Source organism: Hemicordylus capensis, chromosome 1 (assembly GCF_027244095.1).
Source record: "Hemicordylus capensis ecotype Gifberg chromosome 1, rHemCap1.1.pri, whole genome shotgun sequence".
Lineage (NCBI taxonomy): Eukaryota > Metazoa > Chordata > Lepidosauria > Squamata > Cordylidae > Hemicordylus > Hemicordylus capensis.
Window position 1 is genome coordinate 107,278,943 of NC_069657.1, and position 23,654 is coordinate 107,302,596.

At 44.2% G+C, this 23,654-nt stretch overlaps 1 protein-coding gene across 11 annotated transcripts in view; it reads left to right on the top strand.

Annotated features, from left to right (window-relative positions):
• METTL15 (methyltransferase like 15) overlaps nt 1-23,654 on the top strand; it is a 185,818-nt gene that overhangs the window by 69,018 nt on the left and 93,146 nt on the right. For 10 of the 11 annotated variants that reach the window (XR_008312929.1, XR_008312928.1, XR_008312927.1 and 7 more), the window contains one exon: nt 7,216-7,352. Coding sequence is in view for 8 of the 11 variants with exons in the window: in XM_053282836.1 (XP_053138811.1) it covers nt 7,216-7,352 (137 nt within the window). In the remaining 3 variants the exon portion in view is untranslated. Of the gene's footprint in view, nt 1-5,861; nt 5,983-7,215; nt 7,353-23,654 lie in introns of all 11 variants that reach the window. The other variant, XM_053282840.1, reaches the window with a different exon arrangement.

Below are 23,654 nucleotides of genomic sequence, written 5' to 3' on the forward strand. Positions count from 1 at the left end.
TGTCGATCATGGAAAAGGTGGACTGCTTTAATCTTTTTTAATTTTCATGTACTTAGAGTTGATGGTTTAAAGCTGAGTGAAAAAAGTTTGTTGCAACAAGAGGCAATTTATGCCTTGAAGGCTTTTGAAAGGTAAGACTAAATGTTTGCAGAGTTTAGGCAAGATGACTCATCCTAGTAACACCAATGATCTTTGTAAAATGGAGGAACAATGAAAAATATAGCAATGCATTAATTGCTTTGTTTGTATTTATAGTGTTTCCCTTTCCTGGGATTTACCCTTTTATATAAGCAAATGGAATACATATACATAAGAAGAATGAGTTCTTTATAGATAGCTATCCAGAAGTGTTTGGCAATAAAATGATAAATGTTGAGTCTGACTTCTGAGTCAGTTTGAGGACAAAAAGTTCCTTGATCAGCCTAGTTGATGATCTACTAAGACATGGTCAGGGATGTGTGACTCTGATGCTCCTCAGGATCTTGAGAGCTTTTGATGCTGCTCACTATGGTATTCTTCTGGGCCGCCTGGAGGCATTGTATTGTGGTGGTTTCACTCCTGATTGACAGGGAGTGTCCAGAAAAAGATAGTTTTGCTCAGAGACTACTAATCTGCACCATGGGAATTGTCTTCTGGATTAGCACAAGGTTCAATCTTGTCTTCTATTGCAGTTTAATACATGAGACAGCTAGGAAACGGAGATTTATTTTTTTTACATTTGAGGCATGGCATGTTTGGTATGCTGATTGTTTCCAACTGTATTGCTCTTTTCCCTTAGATTCAGGTATAGTGGAACACTTTCTAAATAGGTGCTTGAGATTACTGATGGCTGGTTGGCAATGAACAAATCAAAGATAAGTTTTAATAAGGAGGTATGGATAGAGGGGTTTAAAGAGATATTGGCATAAATAGTATTTCTGCCCGTGATGGACTCACAGGTTCAGGTCTGTAGTTGGGGAGGGGATGTTCCTGAATTCATCCATGTTTCTGGAGCCTCAGTTGGCCATTCTTTTACCAGTTTGGGTTAGTATGCTAGCAGAACCTCTCTTGGGAACATGTCTTCCATGTCTTGGCAATTCCTGGTTGGATTTCTATAATGTGTTCTGCCTTTGAAAGCTGTTGAGAATGTGGCAGCCCAACACATTGTGTCTATCATGAAAGAATTACAGTGGCTCACAACTAGCTACTGAGTACCATTCAAAGTGCTGCTACTTACCTATAAAGCCCAAAATGGTCTAGGTCCAAGGTATCTTAGGAAGCATCTTCTCTTATATGACTCACCCATCTCCACACAATACTCTTGGGTCTAGTTGATGGCAACAAGGAGCAGAACATTTTTCTTCGTGGCACCTTCTCTGGAGACTATCCTCACCTTTCCTTCCTTTTTCCAGAAGGTATTTTTATGAGTACAATTGACTTGGCTATGATTCTTCTGCTTGTGATGCTTCTTCTTAACTATGATTTTAAATATTGTGGACTGCCTTAGGGACTATTTTTGTGTACAAAAGGGAGAATAAAATAAATATGTATACTTTTTGAAATCATGCCAATAAAGGAAAGGCATTTTGGCTTAGGAAAGCAAGATGATTAGCAGACTGACCCTGAGTGCCACAGTTGTCAAAAATACATTGTTTTGATACATACTGGTATATCATTCTAGCTATATCCACATGTTATGTTCACCACATATACAATATGTATACACTGTAGACATATACAAGTTAATTTTCATACTCTTTGTATGATATATTGGCTGACATCGAGAGCAATACACTGCAGACACACCAAGAAGAAACATCCATTCTGTGAAGAGCTTTTCTGCTACCACTGCATCCGCACACATGGGAGCAATTTTGGGCAACTGTCATTCTCTCCAAAAGTGCCCTGCACCTTCCAGAATTATGTCTTTGAAGGCCACACAGCCCAAAAAACATATCTTTGGAAAGCCCAGGGCACTTCTGGAGGCAGTGAAGATAGTCTAAAATCAGTCTCCCCACCCCCATGCTTGTGGGTGCAGCAGTAATGGGGAACCTCTTGGGCCCTGTTACAAGCAAACTCCAACTTGGAGGATGCAGCTCCCATTGCATCATCACTAGGCTGCTCTGAATGCAAGCCTTTAATTTAATGCAAACGTAAATCCAATGTAACGAAATGTTTCCCCCATATTTATAGTATCTCATTGGGGAGGGGGAATCAGAGGCACTTTTACCCTTGGACTTCCGGGCCAAATTCCAGGGCCTCCACAGCCCTCGGGGTACCCCAAATCCTTTTTCGTCTGTCCCGAATGGTGTGGTCGCCTGGCCGAGCATGATGATGCTTAATTTGCAGAGCGGGGGAGGGGCTCAAAAGGCTTTTAGGTCAAAAGGCTCCAAAATTACCTAGGTGCACCTCTGGGGAGAATAGTTACAAAAAAGATATGAAAAGTAAATGAATTGTCCTGTTGAGACTGATTACATAGTGATTTAAACCAGTAATATACTTGTGAAATAAACTAGGCAAAGATCATCATCGCCTTTTTTAAAAATGCAAAATTAAGGTAATATTTTTAAATCTCAGAACCAAGGATTGCAGAGCTTTATTTTTTTTCCCCCTACAGATATCATGACAAACTTGAATACTTTCTAAAATGTACAGTCACTGATTATAAAATTCCTATGGGGAACTTTAACAGGATATCATAACTTAACTATAGAAGTGTGACTCATTGCAGGAAGTGTTGGTATAATAATCTGCTCTGGTATTTACACGACCATAGGGATGAAATGTCATTTTGTTGTACAGAATTACGTGCAAAAAACCCTCACCAAAAACACAGGCAAGATGGAAAGTATGACCAAACTAGTGATGTCTCTTTTAGACTCTAAATGTTGATTGGATTCTGTAATTAATGTGTTGTGAAGTGTTGAGATATTGTACTTGAGCTATGATTAATCTTCCAAAAAGTGTCAATTTTAAAGCACAATGTTTATTTGAGATGTGTTGGAGGTAGTCTTTCAAATAGTTATACTGGGGAAACAGCACAAAGCATATATACTCCTGTTCTAGTACAAACCAAGGGCTTTCCTTAAATTTACCATGTTATTTGCAAGCCCTACCTTACCTGTGCTTACAGTATGAAGTGACAAAGTGATCCATTTGTAAGCCAGTTGGAGCAAACATTTGTCTCTTACAAGCGGAGGTGCCACAAATTTACAAGGAGATTACAACATACAGTGAACCTAGAAGCTAAACTAGGGTAACAGTTATCAGCTTACCTATAGTGGAATAGATCTCATTGACATCAATAAATTGTGCTGTTCATGAGTTTAGGACTAGTGTATACACTTCCTTTTGAATACTCTATATTTAGACTGCAGACTCTATGGGTAAATAATTATGTTGTTAATTTTTAGTTACTGAAAATTCAGATCTGCCATCCCTAGGAATGTGGATCACAATCTAAAGCAAGCCTACTCAAATTTGCCCACCCCCAACTGTTTTCGTTTTCAGATCACATAATCCCTAGCCACAGTGGCCAATAGCCAGGGATTATGGAAGTTGTAGGCAGTATCTGCAGGAGGTCCAAAGTTGAGCAGCCCTGATTTAGGGTAAGAGATTATTTGTCAGGAACAGAAGAGGGATTTTTGTGGTGAGAATATTCATTCTAATCTGGAGGGCAATATTCTTCTTTCAGAGTGATGAAGCATTGCATGGTGTGAGTGCCCTAAATTAAAACATGAAAATCTCTAGACGAACAACTAAAATTAAAAACTCAACACTAACGTGCGCACTGAAAAATGAATATTGCTTCGCATATGCAGTGTGGAAGGAGCTTTCTTTGCCAGTCATTCTTTCCATATATAGCCTTATGTGCCTTCCAAAAATATGTCCCTGAGGGTACCACAACCCTCAAGGATATATTTTCAAAAGCCACGCAGGACTGCAAAGGGAAGAAGGGATTGATGAATCACTCTTCTATTCATGGGCGTAGCGCCTATTGGACATATGGGGACAAATGTCCCTGGGCCAAGAGGGTCAGGAGGCCCTCGGGGCTCGCAAGCAGACTGCCCCTGTCTTGCTGACCTCTGGGCAGTCGGGGGTGTGTGTGTGATCCGGGTGACGATGGGCGCTGTAGCCGGCCTGCCTCTCCAGCCGAACTGGCGGTGTGTGCTGTAGCTAGCTGGCCGGCCGGCCTCTCTGTCCAAACTGCATGCCTGCGCAGTTTGGATATGGATGTCACATGCCCATGACATCACAGGCATACAAAGTCCATATCCAACCTGCACAGTTTGGCCAGAGAGGCCAGCCCACTACAGCACCCACTGCTGCCACTTCAGCCGTAGAGGTCCACCCGCTGGAGAGGCCTGCTGCCGGATTAGCACGCCTGCTCGCCAGCTAAAGTACTTGGCACCACCACCACTCAGCTTACCCCCACAACCCTGGAGGCAAACAGAAATAGCGGCAGTGGGGCAGAGGCAGTGACGATATGTTGGTTGTCCCGCCCCTTGCATCTGATGTCAGATGCAGGGGGCATGGCTTAGGGTGCGGGGGTGTGCTTTGCGCATGATGGGGAGGCTCCCTAAGAAGATTTTGTCACCTGGCCCCCAGGAGTCTCGCTAAGCCCCTGCTTCTACTGTTGTATACATGAAACACTTTTAAGCGTGTCCAGTGTCAGTCTGGATGTTGACCATTATGTTTTACTTCATTGTACTGGAGATTAATAACGAAATGAATTTCTTGGCACTTCCAGTGTGTATTCTGTGCAGCCATACATCTAGCCTCTGTTCCCACAGTAAGAGACTGGCTTAAAGAACATGATTTCCTTAGTCATGATGTAGATCATGCTTTCTACCATGGTCAAGGGATGGAACTGAGTCAAAAGATGCTGGCTGTTTCTCCGCAAGGGGTGGTGCTACACATGAATGAGTGAGGAGGAAAGTGTCCTAATTTTAGAGGTCCCATCTGTGGGCTTTGCAGGTAGATTTCCATATGTGTGACTGCACAAAATATTTACTCAAAGATAACTTTAAGGGGAGCAATCTTGTTTTTATTCTGTAAAGACTTTAGAGGAGTCTTTGAACTTTCCTTCATTAATTTCATATGGAGCTGTCATGTATGTGAGGAGAAAAAGGGGCAGAGGCATTCTCTTAGTATTGTTGCTGTTTCAGAGCCCTGCAAGGTTGTGCCTACAGAACTATGAATGTTCAGAAGCACCTCCATTCACTTTACTATCTACAAAGGTTTCAGGGGAATATGTCTGTTTTTATTTGATGTAAAATGGGAAACCAGGTTTGAAGAGGCTGGAGGAGGACATAACGTGTGCAAATGTGTGAGCCATTTGAAAACATCACTCAGAGTTTTATTTAAACACTGAAGCTCTTTTTAGTACCTATATTTTGCTCTTGCATCACTTATAGAAAATTGCTGCTCCCATTATGCCATCTTACCCACCAGGCTAGCAGCACAGAGCCATTAATAACAGCAAAGCATATGAAATGACCGAAGTAGTATATTACTATATGCAGTATGGTTCATATAATGTCTCCAGTGCTCTATTCTCCTTTCAGCATTTCTTCTTCCACTCTCTCCCACTTTTCACAACAAGCCAAGCAGTGCATAAGGGAGGATGTGTGTGGAGTCAAGGTGGAGCTGGCCATGTGAGCCAGCCCACTTGTTGACTGAATGAAGCAGTGGCTGCAGCTTTTGCAAAGAAAAATAAAAGAAGTTGCATGCAGGGAGCGGGTGATATTTGGTACACTTCCTCGGGCATGGAGAAGTCTTGGACTACCATTGCCAGTAAGCCTTCTGAAAAGAAGGGAAGATGGAGCAAGATAAATGAGTAGACATGGCCTTGAACTGGTTCTCCTCTTGCCCATCCACAGGCTGTTATCCAGCTACAAAGCCTCCGTGTGGAGGCTCCTTGTACTGAGGCTGAAAACGTATTGTGTTTCCTTGGCAATGCAGTTCATCGTTGCTTTCATTCTACAATTCATCTCAATGAGGGTAAATTCTTGTTCTTTTTTGCTAGGTTAGTAGGGCTTCTTGAAAGAAAAGATAGAGCCCCAAGGAGTCAAGGGTAGGGGTTATGATGTTGAAAAAAGGAAAGAAGATCATTTCAGCTTGCCAAAGCTGTTTTGATGGTGGTCACCAGGTGGCAGAGGGATACAGGTATGAGGTGACAGGTTGCCTCGCCTACCAGTGCCCCAATAACCTGCTGCTTGAGATGATCACCTCACCTTATTTCATGGAAGGGCCACCCTTGTTTACTGGCAAATGTAGTGTTGTGTGTGTGTGTGTGTGTGTGTGTGTGTGTGTGTGTGTGTGTTTTAAATACAACTAATATTAAAATAATGATAAACTTTGTTAGCCGCCCCATAACATATTGTTCTCTGGGTGACTCACAGCACAGCATTAAACAACACAGCAGACTGGGGGAGGGGGGCAAAATACAATACAAAGCACTTAAAAACCTTTTTAAAAAATACATTTTAAAAATCAGACTAAATACAACTGAAGCAGAAAGGAGGCTGACCACCTCTCAAAAAATAATAATCTTGAATGACTTATTATTGGGCCACTTTTGAATCAGTTCTACTTGTATTTAGAGGTTTGATTCAGGTTCAAGGTAATTAAAAGATGCTGGGTTCAGGTTAAGTTCTGGTTTGCTGAAAAAATAAACCCTCTCTGAACCAGCTTTTGGTTTCCAGTTTAGTTCAACTCCCTGATTTCTAGGCTTTTGTTAAAAAGATAGGAAAGGGCCATAGCTGAGTGGCAGAGTACATGCCTTGCATATAAAAGGTCCCATGTAGGGAAAGACTCCTGTCTGAATACTTGGAAGATTGCTGCTATTCAGCTTGTGCACTACTGAGCTATATGGACTGATGGTCTGACTCAGTATAAGGCAACTATCTGTGTACCTAAATCCTGTATGTATTCCTTATTCATGCAGGTAGTTTTCACCATGGCTATCAAATGTGTCACTGTTTGAAGGACAGTTCCTTTCCACTCATTTTGAATTTAATTAAAAGACATGTTCAAAACTGAACTAGGCAAATGACTGGTTCTTTTTGAGCAAGCAGATTTTCCATATATGGACCAAAAAACTCGAGTGGTGCGCAGATTTTGTGTAAATGTGATAATATAAATGTTTCCATTTTTAATTGACAAATTAAAATTTAGTTAGCAGAGGTTTAAATGAAAACCTAAATAAGTAAATTATTCCTTTTCTGTCCACAGTGTATTCTTGATATGACATTTGGAGCAGGTGGCCATACAAAGGCTCTTCTGCAAAAAGCAATGGATATTAAAATCTATGCACTTGACAGAGACCCTATGGCTTATGAACTGGCTCAGCAACTTTCCAAGTATCACCCGTGAGTACGATACTTTTTAGCATTTATATGTCAGTGGTGTTGAGCTGTGTGTGCAATACATCTTGTACAGACACACATGGCACAATTCATATTTATAGATTCTATATGATGCAATGGGATTTTAAAAGGAGAATTATGGAATTAACTTGCTTATATATTGCATACAAACTTTGAATGTAGTGCTCTTAGCTACTAGGGATGTGCACGGAACTGGGCGGGGGTGGCTTGAAGGCAGGGGTGCAGCTTTAAGGGCAGGGGAGGGTGCACTTATCCCTCCTGCCGCTCCCCCCCCCGCTGGCATCCGATTTCAGTAAAGCCCGTTGGGGCGGCAGCATACCTCCCTGCCACCTTGTTGCCCCCGTTTACCGGAACTACCCAGAAGTATTTGGCACACCTGCACGCGCCACCGCAGGCATGCATACATCATGCCTGACCGCGCACATGCGCCTGACATGCATGCGGGTGGCTTGTGCGTGCACAAAATACTTCCGGGTAGTTCCGATAAACAAGGGCAACGGGGCGGCAGGGAGGAATGCCGCTGACCCAACGGGCTTTACTGAAATCGCACACCGAAGGGGGGAAAGTGGCAGGAGGGGTAAGTACACCCTCCCCTGCCCTTAAAGCTGCAACCCCCACCTTCAAACTGGCAGAACTACCCACCAGTCAATCCAGTTTGGAGGCCCATAAAGGGCCTCCAAACCAGTTCCGTGCACATCCCTGTTAGCCACTGATATTATATTACAATTCATTATTTATTTATTTAACATATTTGTATACCGTCCAAAACGCAAGTCTCTGGGTGGTTTACAACAAAACAATAAAAACAACAAATAAAAAGGTTAAACATTACAACAATTTAAAATTTAAAAGGTTAAAACCATTAAAAATCAAACAATTAAAACAGTATCTAATTAAAAGTCTGGGTGAACAAATGTCTCTTGACTGCCTTTTTAAAACTTGTAAGAGATGGGGAGGCTCTTATTTCAGCAGGAAGCATGTTCCGAAGCCTCAGGATAGTAATGGAGAAGGCCTGTCCCTGAGTAGCCACCAGACGAGCCAGTGACAACTGCAGACGAATCTCTTCTGGTGATCTCAATGGACGGTGTGGTTCATAGCGAAGAAGACATTCTCTTCTATACCCAGGGCCCAAGCTGTTTAGGGCTTTATAGGTTATAACCAAGATCTTGTATTTTGCCCAGAAACATATTGGCAACCAGTGTATATCTTTTAAGATAGAAGTGATATGGTCTCTCTGAAATGATCCAGAGACCAACCTGGCTGCAGTTTCCAGAGTACATACAAAGGCAGCCCCACATAGAGCACATTGCAGTAGTTAAGGCTGGAGGTGACCAGCAGATGTACTACTGTTCTGAGGTTATTTATCTCAGGAAATGGACACAGCTAGCGTACCATCCAAAACTGATGAAGGCACCTCTGGCCACTGCTTCAACCTGGGACACCAGGGAGAGGTTTGTGTCCAGAAGCAACCCCAGACTGTGTACCTGTTCCTTTTGGGGAAGTGTGACTCCCTCCAGAACTGGCAAATCAAAATAATCTCCTGTGTTCCGACTCCACATAATAAGTATCTCTGTCTTATTTAGCCTTAGTTTGTTATATCTCATCCAGCCCATCACTGCCTCCAGGCAGGCGTTTAGGGAGTTTATGCGTTCTCCTTTTGATGTTGACATTAGGGATGTGCACCAGATTGCTTCGGTGCCATCACAAGGGCAGCATGAGGTTCCCTTAAGAGGAGGCAGGCAGGTCCTACCTGTCCGTCCTCCAAGCCCCTGTCGGCCTGCCGCAGTGCTATTGTGAAGGGAAGACTGTGCAAGTGGCAGCTTGTGCCGCTTGCTTCTCTGAAATGCCGCACCGATGGTATGCGACCCCAGCATTCCTCATGCAGCATTGGCACGTAAATGGCATCGGCGCCATTTATGTGCTGATGCCGCATGAGGGATGTCAGGGACGCATCCCATTGCCTCGGTGTGGCATTTTAGAGGAGCAAGCGGCACAAGCTGCTGCTTGCCCAGAAATCTTTCCTTCACTATAGCGCCACGGTGGGCCAGCAGGGACTTGGAGGATGGGTAGGTAGGACCTGCCCACCGCCTCTTAAGAGAACCTCACGCTGAAACATTTCGGCGCCAGAGAACCCAAGCATTTCAGTGCCTTTTCAAAGAGGTGTCGGAACACTTCACGCTCATCCCAAGTTGACATGGAGAAAAAGATTGTTTTTGTGTTTATTTCAAGTAATTACTTAACTTTTTACTGATCAGTTAAATATGAGATAATTCTAGTAATAAGACAGATACATGAATAAATTAATCTTATAAAAATATGTTACAGTGAAAAACATCTTTAGCAAAGAAATATAGATTCTCTAGTTTATAATGGACTGTTTTTGCTGTGGATTAAATTAGATATATGTGGGGAAGTGATTTATTAAGATTACTATATTTCCTGAAATATTTGGTGACTTCTGCAGCCATCAAGTAGAAAAGATATGAATCTTTGGAAGGAGGATCGCTGGAAGCTAGGGCTATAGGAAGCTTCAGAAGCCAAACCAGAACAGAATGCAAACAGCTTGATTTGGCCCAGTTAAATTCAGGTCCAGTTTGGTGTCCAAATCCCTCCTTCTGGTTCTAGTTTTGCTCCTGGCAGTGAGGTAACAGTGCCTATGGCATCATGACTTTCAAAAGGATTCCTATAAGAGAGTCCCCACCCATGCAAGTCCTGGGAAACTTGCTTGGTGTTCTTGGGAATTGCAGTTTTTTCAATGATTAGTACCTGGTTGAGTGGCCAACTAGGAAGCTTAGGAAATTTGCTCTGATCTCCTTGAAGAGAGACATGGTACCAATTATTATAAAATACAGTGAATGTGTCTACTGCAGTACTGTTGCTAAAGGACTGGTTCTCTATACTTTTAAAGTTACACTTGGTTTACTGCTAACAATTACAAGAGAAATTTAATTAAATAAATCCAAGGATAGCCATTTTTTTTTTTTGAGGCTTTTCTGTGCAGTTCATTTTCTTGTGTTAGAATCCTGAGAACTCCATATTTTCACTTATCCTCAATACTAGCCAGGTTGTCAATCCCTGAATTAGATGGAAGGAATAAAATAGTTATATCTGCACATGTGTGCCAATTCAAAACTTTAATTTTTGAAGCTGGTGTTTCTGGATCAGAGCATATGTGGCTTAGAAGAGAACATACTGTACTGTACTAGGATAATCTGTTGTTCAAAGTGCTGAGAAAATTCAAGAATCCAAAGAATCATCTTTGTGCCAGACTTGGTCTTATGAGGTCATTTTAGGGATATTAAGAGGACAAAGGTAAAGTTGTGCTGTCGAGTTGGTGCCGACTCCTGGCAACCACAGAGCCCTGTAGTTTTCTTTGGTAGAATACAGGAGGGGTTTACCATTGCCATCTCCCGTGAAGTATGAGATGATTCCTTTCAGCATCTTCCTGTATCGCAGCCGCCCAATATAGGTGTTTCCCATAGTCTGGGAAACATACCAGCAGAGATTCAAACCAGCAACCTTTTACTCCCTAGGCAAGTTACTTCCCCACTGCGCCATTAGGTGGCTATTAAGTGGTTAAGCTCCCAATATTTGTGCAACACAACTTTAACTACTCAGGCCTATCTGAGTCTGAGTAATAATGTTACAGCTATTTTCAGTTAGGCTTGTTAAAATAATTAGCAGATTGGGGTTGGGGGTGGACTTTAAGAATGCTGAGTTTTGAGACCTCTAATTTCCCAAATGCAGTTTTTTGCCCCAAAGCCCTTTGGGGTAGGGGTTATGTTATTTTCCCCCCCTTTACAATTGGCACTAATGAATATAGTCCTTTCACTTCTCACATAAGAAGATGGACTTGTAAAACGTTAACATATATCATTTTATATATAGCATATTGTGTGTGTGTGTGTGTGTGTGTGTGTGTGTGTGTGTGTGTGTATGTATATATATATATATATATATATATATATATATATATATATATATATATAACTAAACTGCATGGTCATTTTCTCTGTGAATTTGATATGGCATGAAATAGTAACAAATGTTCTCAGCAGATTTAAGGGCCCACTGCAGGTTTTTTTAGTGTGTTTAACTCCTCTCCTGCTTTTAGCTGTAAAGTCCTTTTTCTTTATTGAAGATGTAGTGCTGTTTTAACAAGAAAACTAAATGGGTCAGGCCCTATTAGGTATTCAGTGTGTGGGTAGGATTCCTTTGACATGCATTCTGGGGAAGCCTGTAAGTTGGGAATTGCTGCAGAGATTCCAGAACAAAATAAAATTCTGTCAGTAGCAATATATATTACAAATAAACCCTTTCACACCCACTGAAAGTGAAAGGTTAGAAAAGTGCCTAAAATCTAGCATTTAACCAGTATCATTGCAAGCCTGAAAAGATCAGAAACCTACGCAGAACCTACACAGAAGAATCAATCTGTTATAATTTACTAAGTTGTAAAACACACACACACACACACACACACTATCTATCTATCTATCTATAATTTAATGTTTTATTTATTTATTGCCTGTCTAAAAATTTGTCTGTATTTTCATTTGAACTAAAAATTAAATTTATTGAAACAAGGTAAACTCTGTTATGTATTTTTATATTGTTTAGTATTAGAATAAAATCAGAATGCAGATTAAGAATCCAAGAGGAACACATACAATAATTAGACTTCATTTTAAGTTTTCCCCTTTGTATGTGTAACAGTAATGTGTATACATTAGGCCATTGGCTGTATACTCCTTTGTGTAAATTATATTGCATTTCAGTAGGTTCCAGTAGATCTTCTTGAGGTCAATTCTTTATACTCTACAAGCACAAGCATGGCCTTAGTTGGGAAGAACTGTTTACAAGCATAAAAGATCTCTGAACTGCACTGAAGCTGCTGCCTTGACTTACCCTCAGAACAAACAATACCCCAGAATGAGCACATAGTTTAACTCTTTAGGTTTATACTGGAACAAATCTTGCAGTCTAAGGTGCTGCAAGACCCTTTTGTTGTTTTAGCTGGAGCAGACTAAAACAACTATCCCTCTGGCAGCTGACTGTGCATGAAGATCTCTTGCATGTTTTTGTGAGTTCTCCTGCTGTACCAGAATACTACTACCGCAATGTGAGGCTGTATTCATACACATTCACCTTACAAAATTGATATGGTAATGTGATTACTTTTGCATATCCATGGGTGTCTAAAAGGGGGGAATTTGAAATGGGGGGGGCATTCCTGGACAACTGGACATCTGCAGAGTGCATTAGGGCACTTTATTTGCCCACCCCCCACAGTTTTTGCCTTTTCCCGGCGGGTAGACCGGGCCTCCGGCGTCCTTTGCGACGCGCGCAAAGCGCCTTCAGTCTTCTGGAGGCCTTGCTAACGAGAGGAGCTCCGTTCGGTAGCTCCTCTCGTTTCCTTCAAGCATTGGGTAAGGACACACTCGGGCGGGCGGGCAGCTGGGAGGGAGGGCTGGCTGGCTGGCTGGCGGGCGGGCGACGGCAGGGGCACCCTTAATTGTTAATCTGCTCGGGGGGGTAGCGGCGGCGGGGGCGGCTGGTTTCCGGCGGCGGGGGCGGCTGGTTTCCAGCGCCCCGCTTTTAAGTTAAATACGGGCGCTGGAGGGGGCCGAAGAGGCGGGAGGGGTAAGCAAGCCCTCCCGCCCTAAAAGAAAGGGCCCCCCGTTGGTGCCGGTCCGGACTGGGCCGGACCGTGCACATCCCTAATCTGCATCAGCGGATTCTGCCCCATGCCTTAAAAAAAGAAAAAACTATTGAATCCATCAAATCCCTCTGCCGCATCCCAAGTTGTGGTCTCTGCTTCAGATTTGATGGTTCCAGCGGGACAGGTTTCCCCATGCTCAGTGGACTCCCATATGGTCCCATAGGACCCGGACCCGGTCTTTGACCCTGATGGGTTCGAAGCAGAGCTCGAATGTAGGACATGAAGGGAACTGGAGGATGAGGCTGAAGAGGTCTATTCGAACTGGGAACAGGTTTGATCCCTAGGTTTGGCTCTAGAGGGTGAATTTGAGGATGTATATCCCTGCCACCCAGACCCCGAAACAAGAGCTACCTATCACCCTCAGTACCGAGGGCAATCTGATTGGCAGGACTACTGCCAGACCTCAAAGTTTTGAAACCGATTTATCCTTGGGATGCCTATCGCCATCAGCACTATGAGAGACCTCGAGAAGAGGCATACCCACCTAGGCGGCAGAGATTTTTTGCTCATTCTTATGACGAACGGTGGGAAGACTGCCATCATACCCTCCCTCTATCCAGTTCCTGATCACTGAGACTCGCCAAGCTAAGTATTTTCCTGATTTCAGAGGCCACAGACAAAAGGAATCTGCTTCCTCCGGACATCGCTGCCTACATGACAGCCTCCTCCTTCATGTAAACCACCTCAAGCCAGCTTCGGCTCCTCCTTCCAACACCCCTGTTCCTGCTGAACCAGAAGACAAGGTACAGACTCCAACTCAGGTCTCAACAGCTCCCAGGCAGAGGGAATTCTGAGCCTGCTCACTGCTGCTTGCAGTGCCACCCATAGAATCAGTGGAACCAGTGCTACAGCTGTGGCCTGAGGAATTGATAGGGACCAGGCTGGCCCCTTGCAGCAGTTGTTATAAGCCTGGTTCCTCAGTCAGAGCAATTGTTAGTCAACAGAGCAATAGCCTTGCCTCTCCTTGCTCTAATCTTGACTCCAGCCTGGTCTTGACAACATCTGCCTGTGGTCTTTCTGATCTTAACCTATCCAGTCCAGCTCTTAAGCCCCAGCCTATCTTGACCTGTCTGCTGCCTCTGGCCCTGAGCCAGCATGGCATAGTGGTTATAGTGTTGGACTAGGACCGGGAAGACCCGAGTTCAAATCCCCATTCAGACATGAAGCTCACTGGGTGACTCTGGGCCAGCCACTTATCTCTCAGCCTAACCTACCTCATAGGGTTGTTGTAATGATAAACATAACCATGTACACTGCTCTGGGCTCCTTGGAGGAAGAGCGGGATATAAATGTAAATAAATAAATAAATAAATAAAATACTTGCCGCGCATGGCACCCTCCCTAGGCATACAACATAACCAGCAGAATAAAGTGGGCCTTGATCCCCTCTTTGGTCTCATAGACACAGACACACGTGCACCTATCTCATTGCCACTGAATGCAGCACTTTTGGACATTGTGAAATCTTGCTGACACAAACCATCCTCTCTACCACAACGAAGCATCTAGACAGCTTTTTCCGTTTGCACACAGAAGATGAATTGGCAGGAAAGTTTGTCCAAAAGCATCCCACACCCAATTCAGAGGTGGTTGAGGCCTCTCAATTGTGAAACAGGTCAAAAGTATGGGTCAAAAATAGCTTCCTCTCCAGCAGCTAGAGAAGGCCACAAGCTGGAATCCTTAGGCCGAAAGCTGTATTCAGTCTCTGCATTGCACCTGAACATAGCTAACTATCAGGCGTATAACACCAAGTAGAACCATTTCCTCTGAGAACAGCTGGGACCTTATATCGAACATCTCTTACTGTGGATAAAAAAGATCCCATCAAAGTTTTCCTTTAAAAAGCAGCACTCCTTGCTAAACAGGAGCTCTTCTCTGCATGCCACTTAGCAGTGTGTGCAACTAAGGTAATGGCCACTTCTGTCACCCTCTGCCACCACACCTGGCTAAGGTCTTCTGATCTAACTTATGAGGCCCACACCTGCATTGAAGATATTCCATTCAGCGATGTGCTGTTTGAGGAGAAGACAGATGAAACATTACAACAGGTGCAAAAGTTATGCAACATGGCCTGATCTATGAGCCTCTAAATGCAGCCTTATTGCATGAGTAGACCCATGACCTGGTCTAGAGCTCCCCCACCTCACCAAAGCTCGACTTACCCACTGGTGGATCGATCCTTTCATTCCCCAAAGTTTTCACCTTAGAATAGGAAGCAGCACTTCCAGGACAATAAGCCGCCGCTTCAGAAGCAGTGACCCCAACCCTCCTTCCCCAAGAAACAATTACTTTCCCCTCCTCTCCAGGGTCAGAACTCGTTTATCCCCTTACTTACCAGCTTGGGAAGCTATTACATCAGACGCTTGGGTCCTCACAATCATCCATGTAGGTTATGCCCTGGAGTTTTCAGAAACCTCTCCCTTCTCCCCCGTTCTGACCACCAAACACACAAGAAGTCGCCTCCCTTTTGAAGAAGGATGCCATTGAACCAGTGCCACCTACCATGAGTCTGGGGTATTACTCCCTGTAGCTTGCAGTCCCCAAAGCTGACGGAGGCATTTGGACTATTATAGACGTAAGGAGCCTGAATGCTTGCAACACTTACATCTGGATGGTGATGATTCCTACGATCCTCACACTTTTCCCCAAAGGGATGTGTTTTGCGTCCCTGGACCTAAAAGATACCCCTGCCACCTTACGATCAGGCCCCAACATTGAAAGTTTCTCTGCTTCAAAATCAGTGGTGAGGAATTTAAATTCAAATCTCTCCCCTTAGGACTCACCTCAGCCCCCGTTTATTTACAAAATGAATGGCTCCGGTGGTGGCCTTTCTTCAGAGTCAGAATTACCTCTTCCCATTTGTAGATGTCTGGCTCATAGTGGGGGACTCCCTTTCGGAACTAGTGGACGCAGTCCATACCACAATCTGGCTCCTCAACCACCTTGGCCTTGTGTCATGGGCATGCTGGAAGACTCTGAGAAGGAGTTGGAGGCAGAGACAGAGCTGACAGCAGAGGAGGGTGGGCAAGGACCAGAAGTTGCAAAGGATAGTGGGTCCGATGCACAGGGAGTCGAAGATGAGTTAGAGCTGGGTGAGGCAGCTCTTGTGGAGGAAGCGCAACCGGTCTCAGATGTGGAGAGACGCCGATCCAAGAAACAGCAAGAGTTAAGGAGCCGCATGCATAGGACAATAGGCAAAGCTGCTGACTCAACAACTCTTAATTAACAGCACTGGAGGTCAGCCTATTTAAGACGCCTGCAACATAGCTACCCCGCTGATAGCAACATCACTTTCCTGTGAGCTAATCGGCAGTGTTCATGTATTACCTTGACCGTGTTTGGACCCTGGACTTTGTTGACCTTGCCCGTGGATTTCGCTTTGGACTCTGTTGGATTTATTGGATTGACTCAGACTGGACCTAGTTTGGAGAATTTATTCCTGTTAGACTTTCCTGTTCTGCTTCTGCCTCTGTTACGCTTTGTCTGGCTAGCCTGACAGATTTACGACACCTTGCCATCAATTATAAAAAGTTGCATTTCGCCTCTACCACTACCATCGAATTTTGGGACTCATTCTTCACTTCAGCCACGCCAAAGTGTTCCTTTCCCTTCACAGTATTCGGTCCCTCCTCACTTTGGTTATCAGGGTAGCTTCTGCTTCCACTTCTTCAGCAAGAACCTTAAAGTGCCTACTGGGGCACATGGCCTTGACTACTCATGTCCTCCTGTACGCTTGTCTCTATCCCCGTACCCTTCAGTCTTGGTTCCTCTACAATTTCGACCCCCAAGGTTACCATCCCTCCTCCACCCTCTGCCTCCCCCAGTTTGTATGTCAATTCCTCGAATGGTGAACAGACATGTACCACCTTTCCATAGGAGCACCCTTCCATCCTCTGACACCTACCCCCACCCTCACAATGGATGCATCCAAACGGAGTTGGGGATCACATGTTCAGGACTTTCGTCTCAGTGACCTGTGGACCCCTGCCAAGGCCCACCATCACATAAACTATCTTGAACTGCTTACCATTTTCAAAACTCTAAGGGGCTTCCTTCCTATCCTGTCTGATTCTGCGGTGATGATCCAGACAGGCAACACCGTCAAGGTGTATATTAACAGACAGAGCGGGACAGAATCCAAATGCTGCTACAACTGACCATGGTCCTCTGGAAGTGGTGTATAGCTTACCTCATTATCCCTCAGGTAGTACATATCTGCAAAGAAACAGTTCTTTTCTGTCCATATTGCTTCCACAAATTCATATCCAGCTGTCTAGGTTTGTGAGGGGGTTAGCATGAACCCCCTCCCCCTTGAATTTAAACTTGGAACCATCGGTTACTCGCTGTGACATTTTAAATGACTTACTTGCCGATAAAATCTCTCATATTCGGGCCGAGCTGGATTCCACAGTTACTACAGAATCTACTGTGGAGGTGTCCAGCAACTCCTCGCATGGGGTTGGATTGAATTATTTTTATTTTCTGACTCCTGAGGAAATGGACAAACTGTTTCAGACTCTGTGTCCTACAACCTGTTCTCTTGGCCCTTGCGCAACTTGGCTTATCTCATCTGATAATCATATTATCAGAGAGGGTCTGGTAAATATTATAAATGCTTCTCTGAGGGAGGGTGGGATGCCTCCTTGTCTTAAGGAAGCTATTATTAGACCACTTTTGAAGATCCCACTTTTGAAGATCCCACTGGATCCCTCAGAGTTAATAATTACAGACCTGTTTCTTATCTTTCATGGTTGGGCAAGGTGATTGAGTGGGTGGTGGCCTCTCAGCTCCAGGCAGTTTTGGATGATGCAGATTATCTAAAACCATTTCAAACTGGCTTTTGTGTGGGTTGAGACTGCCTTGATCGGCCTAATGGATGATCTCCAACTCGCTATAGTCAGAGGGAGTGTGATTCTGCTGATCCTTTGGGATCTCTCTATGGCTTTTGATACCATTGACCATGGTATCCTTTTGGACTGCCTGAGGGAAGTGGGATTGGGTGGCACTGGCTTTACAGTGGTTTCGCTCCTACCTCTCTGGCAGATTCCAGATGGTGTCTCTTGGAGACTGTTGTTCTGCTAAGCGAGAGCTGAAATGTTTGATCGTTTCAAGTGATTGTTTTAATGTTGTTTTTAGAATATTGTTTTAAAATTTTAAATTGTGTTTTAAATTGTTTGTTTTATTTTTGTTTTTAATTAATGTTTTACTTTTTAAAAAATCTTCTTGTAAACCGCCCAGAGATGCAAGTTTTGAGTGGTATAAAAATATGTTTAAATAAATAAAGTGTGGAATTCCACAAGGCTCTATACTGTCTCCAATGCTTCTTAACATCTACATGAAACCGCTGGGAGAGATCATCAGGAGGTTTGGTGCTGGGTGTTGTCAATATGCTGATGACACCCAGATCTACTTCTCCATGTCAACCTCATCAGGAAATGGCATATCTTTCCTAAATGCTTGCCTGGAAGCAGTAATGGGCTGGATGAGGGATAACAAACTGAAGTTGAATCCAGATAAGACAGGTACTGACTGTGGGGGCTAGGGCCCTAGTGATGGTTTAGATCTGCCTGTTCTGGATGGGGTCACACTGCCCCTGAAAGTTCAGGTACATAGCTTAGGAGTGCTCCTGGACCCAAAGCTCTCCCTGGTTTCTCAAGTTGAGGCAGTGGCCAGGAGCACTTTTTATCAGCAATGGCTGATACGTCAGCTATGTCCACTTCTAGAGGTTAATGACCTTTAAAAAATGGTACATATGCTGGTAATCTCCAGGCTTGACTACTGTAATGCACTCTGTGTGGGGTGCCTTTGTACATAGTCCAGAAATGACAATTGTTACAGAATATGGCAGCTAGATTGGTCTCTGGGACAACATGAAGGGACCACATAACACTGGTTTTGAAAGAACTGCACTGGTTGCCGATATGTTTCTGGGTGAAATACAAAGTGCTGCTTCTTACCTATAAATCCCTTAACAGCTCAAGTCCAGGCTATTTACAAGAGCACCTCCTTTGTTATAAACCTTGCCGCCTTTTACAATCTGGAGAGGTCCAGTTACGGTTGCCACCAGCTCGTTTCATGATGACACAGGACCGGGCTTTCTCTGTGGCTGCCCCAGGGCTTTGGAATATGCTCCCCACTGAAATAAGAGCATCTCCTCTTTTTTCTTCTTCTTCAGGATGACCCTCGTGACACTCCTGTTTTTGCAGGCTTTTAATTAGAATTAATTTTGATAATTTTAATATTTTTAATCACTTTTATACTATTGTTTTTATTGTGTCTTGTATTTATCAGTGACTTTTAAATATTTTAAATTTTGTACACCGCCTAGAGATGCAGATATCAGGCGGTATTAAAATATGATAAATAAATATTCAGGGAATCAACAATGTAGAAGCAGATGCCTTGAGCACATTGCATACTGACATCCATTAATAGAAACTGGGTGGCAGATCGTTGATTCCCATCTTTTGCAAATGAGGGAAACCCAGGATCAACCTCTTTGCCTCTATGGAAGACACCCAGTGCCCCACTTCTGTTCCAGAGCTGGACAGGGAACTGCCTTGATGGGTGACACGTTCACCTTCTCATGGACCAGCCTCTTTGCCTACCTCATCCCCCCAATTCCACAACTCCCAAGAATACTGCTAAAGTTTCAGCAAGAGGCCCTCAACTGCATCCTCATTGCCCCATGGTGGCCCGCCCACGGTTCTCCACTCTACTTCACCTCTCGTCTGGCATACACACTGCTCTTCATCTCAGCACCCGCCTCCTGGTGCAGTCAGTGGGCCAAATTCCCTCACAGTCTCTGGCTCACTGCATTGATGATACAACATTGTTCCCTGGCAGGCTCCAACAAATTCTAGAGGCTGTAAGAAAACCATCCACAAGATCCTCTTATTCACAAAAGTAGGAACACTTCCAGGCTTTTCTCTCCTCCCAAAGTCTCTTGGACGCCCCCTTAACATCAGAGACTATCTGCGCATATCCTCCATCTCAAGAAGAAAGGCTCAAACTCTTGTCTCTTATGGTACATTTGGCAGCAGTCATTGCCTACATGCCCCCTACTTGCTCCTCGTGGTTTAAAACCCCCACTGACAAATGATTCCTTCAGGGTTTGCAACACAAATTCCCAGATGACCCTATCATGGCACTGGCCTGGGACCTCTCCATTGTCCTCTCCTGCCTTAAGAGCCCACTATTTGAGCCCTTGGCTACCATTGGCCTCCACCTATTATCCTGGAAAGGAGCCTTTCTGGTCACTATTATGTCTGCTTGCCATATAAGTGAACTCAGAGCTCTCATGGTGTACCCTCCTTACCTGATCTTTCTCAAGGACAAGGTGGTTTTCCATCTGGATTTTACCTTCTTGCCCAAGGTGCTTTCGTCTTTCTACCTCACTCAGGCACTGGTACGCCCAACCTTCTTTCCTGCTCCTAAAGATTTAGCAGAATGCAGGCTCCACTCTGGATGTCCGGAGAGCCTTGGCATTCTGTGTGCAGTTCTTGACCCCCTGGCATGCATCACCCTCCTTATGTATATCCTTTGCCAACCCGCAAAAGGGTCGCCAAGTTTCTGCTCCTACTCTTTCCCACTGGATTGTGAACAGTATCCAACTTGCTTATTAGCTAGTGCATCAGCTTCTCCTGTTACCTGTGAAGGCTCATTCGACAAGGTCAGTGGGCACTTAGGTGGCATTCGATCGCTCCGTCCCTCTGGAAACTATCTGCCAAGTGGTGACCTGGTCTTCACCACTGTCCTTTGTTCAACACTATGCCTTGGACGTCTAGGCATGCAAGCATTCTGCTTTCAGAAAGGCTGTTCTACAGTCACTCTTCACTTGATCTCACCTCCAGGTAAGCCTACGATTTTGGTGTGCCCATAGGTGTAAGGCACAGAAGACCACAACAAAGAACAACGGGTTGCTTATCTGTAACTTTGGTTTTTCTAGTGGTCATCTGTTCTCTTGCACACCTTCCCTTCCTCCCTGCATTGCTTGATTGATAGGGTGTACTCAGAGACTGAAGAGGGAGAGGTTGTCGCAACCGTATAGAGGAGAAGGTGTGGGACTCCCACCAGAATTCTGACAAGCTTGGAACATTCCAAATTGGAGTCTTATTCCAAACAAGCAGAAGCACACAGATGACCACTAGAAGAACCAAAGTTACAGGTAAGCAACCTGTCATTCTTGTCATTTGCTTCATGTCAGATGTAGGAGAGTATGAATCTGTTCAAACTTTAACTTTTTTTATTCATGACATTAAATGAACCAGTTTTGGTTTTAGTATCATCTTCAGCTGATTAGTTATTAGGCATCCAACTGTGTCAGATTTGGGAATATACTAGTTAGTACCTTCTTGGTAAACAGGGACATCTCAAAAACTCATGCATTCCAGGATTTCAGATATGAATATTTAATGCTACCTAGAATGGGGCAAGGGTCTCCTTAAGTGGCGCAGCGGGGAAATGCTTGACTAACAAGCAGATGTTTGCCTGTTCGAATCCCTGCTGGTATGTTTCTCACACTATGGGAAACACCTATATCGGGCAGCAGCGATATACAGGTCGAGAATCCTTTATCCGGACTCCCCAAATCCGAAAAGCTCTGAAATCTGGACACCACGCTGAGTGGGGGGAAAATGCTTGTAGCTTCAACCTCTCACACACACACAAAATCCCCTCAGCCCCCAAACCAATCCCGGCCCCAACTCATCAGCTAACAGAGTATATACAGTACTGTGTAACAAAGCAGCAAAAAGCCTACAACTCACAGAGAAAACATTATGGCAGCTCTGTAATCGGCTGGGAAGTGTTGGGGCTGGGATTGGGCGGGATGTGCAGTTTGCAGGAGCAATCGCTTACGGCCCTTAAACTTGCTGTTGTTGCTTCCTCAGCTTGTTCGCTCCCCTTTTAGTTCTTCCCCTCAGGCTTTGCTATCTGCCTTTTGTTTACCGCCTCTCAAGCACTGCCACTCACATGCTTCTCATGCCAGTCTGAGAGAGGAGACGGTGGGAAGGAGTGTGATCCCATTGAGATGCGTGTGTGAGAGGAAGGAGGGAAGATGGGAAGGAGCTTGGCGTGAAGGCGCAGAGGAACTTCAGTGGTTGTTGAGACCCTCTGCCAGAGTCCACCTACCCTCTGCCATAGCCAAGCCTGGGTTGCAAGGAGGGAAGGAACTTCAGGGGTTCCAAGATATCTCATTTATGAAAATATTCCGAAATCCGGAAAAATCCAAAATCCGGAACACCTCTGGTCCCAAGCAGTCCAGATAAAGGATTCACGACCTGTAGGAAGATGCTGGAAGGCATAATCTCATACTGCGCAGGAGGAGGCAATGGTAAACCTCTCCTGTATTCTACCAAAGAAAACCACAGGGCTCTGTGGGTGCCAGGAGTTGACATAGACTTGACGGCACACTTAGTATGGGGTAAAGACTTGCAATTGTGTGACTGTCTTACAAATTCTATATAATTATGCAAGATTATTATTATTATTATTATTTTATTTATTTGATTTCTATACCACCCTTCCAAAAATGGCTCAGGGCAGCTTACACAGAGAAATAATAAATAAATAAGATGGATCCCTGTCCCCAAAGGGCTCACAATCTAAAAGAAACATAAGATAGACACCCGCAACAGTCACTGGAGGTACAGTGCTGGGGGTGGATAGGGCCAGTTACTCTTCCCCTGCTAAATAAAGAAAATCACCATGTTAAAAGGTGCCTCTTTGCCAAGTTAGCAGGGGTTAGCAGAGGTTCTCATTGCTATCTGTGTAAGTTGTAGGGATGTGCACAAACCAGCAGCCGGCCAGTTTGGCGACGAGAGGGTTACCTTTAAGGAGTTGGGAAGATACTCTCCCTGCCCCCCACCCGCCACACTTTCCCTGCTGGTGCTGTGCTGAAAATCAAAAAGTGGTCTGCTCCTTAAATATCCCCCCCCCCCGCTGCCAAACAAGTTGGACTGCCAAACCAGTCCGGAGGTCCAGAAAAGGGCCTCCAAAACAGTCCATGCACATCTCTAGGAAGTGGTTACAATTAGCTGAAAATAATTTGACTATTTTCATAGTTTCCCATTTGCATTCTGCTCATACCCTTCACATACCCTAATGAGAAGCAGATCTGGAGATGAGAAACATTCCTTATAAATTTCTCGTTGGGGGTGTCCTTGAGACTACTCTGTCGCCTAATTTTTGTATTTTTGTTTCCCTTGCTTTTCCTTTTTCAGCATCTTTGTCAGGCAGAGAGCACCTCATTGTGGAAACACCAACTGCAGCTTTGGCTGCAGCTCTTGGAAATGTAGAACTGGGGGCTCACACAGGGCAGTTAAGGTTGTCTGGGCAGTAACTTCGTGGCTCTTTGTAACTGTTTGTTAGGACTTCTATTAAGACAGGAGTTGGCATGCATGAAAACTTTCAAAAACAAATAAACTCCGAAGTTATTCTTCATTCTTGTGATCTTCATAACTTTGAAGTTTGTGGTAGCTGAAAATAAGCTGCATGGATTTGAAGTGACAAAAAATGGAGACCCATGGGTGTTATATACTACAATGTAGCTCAAACCAGTC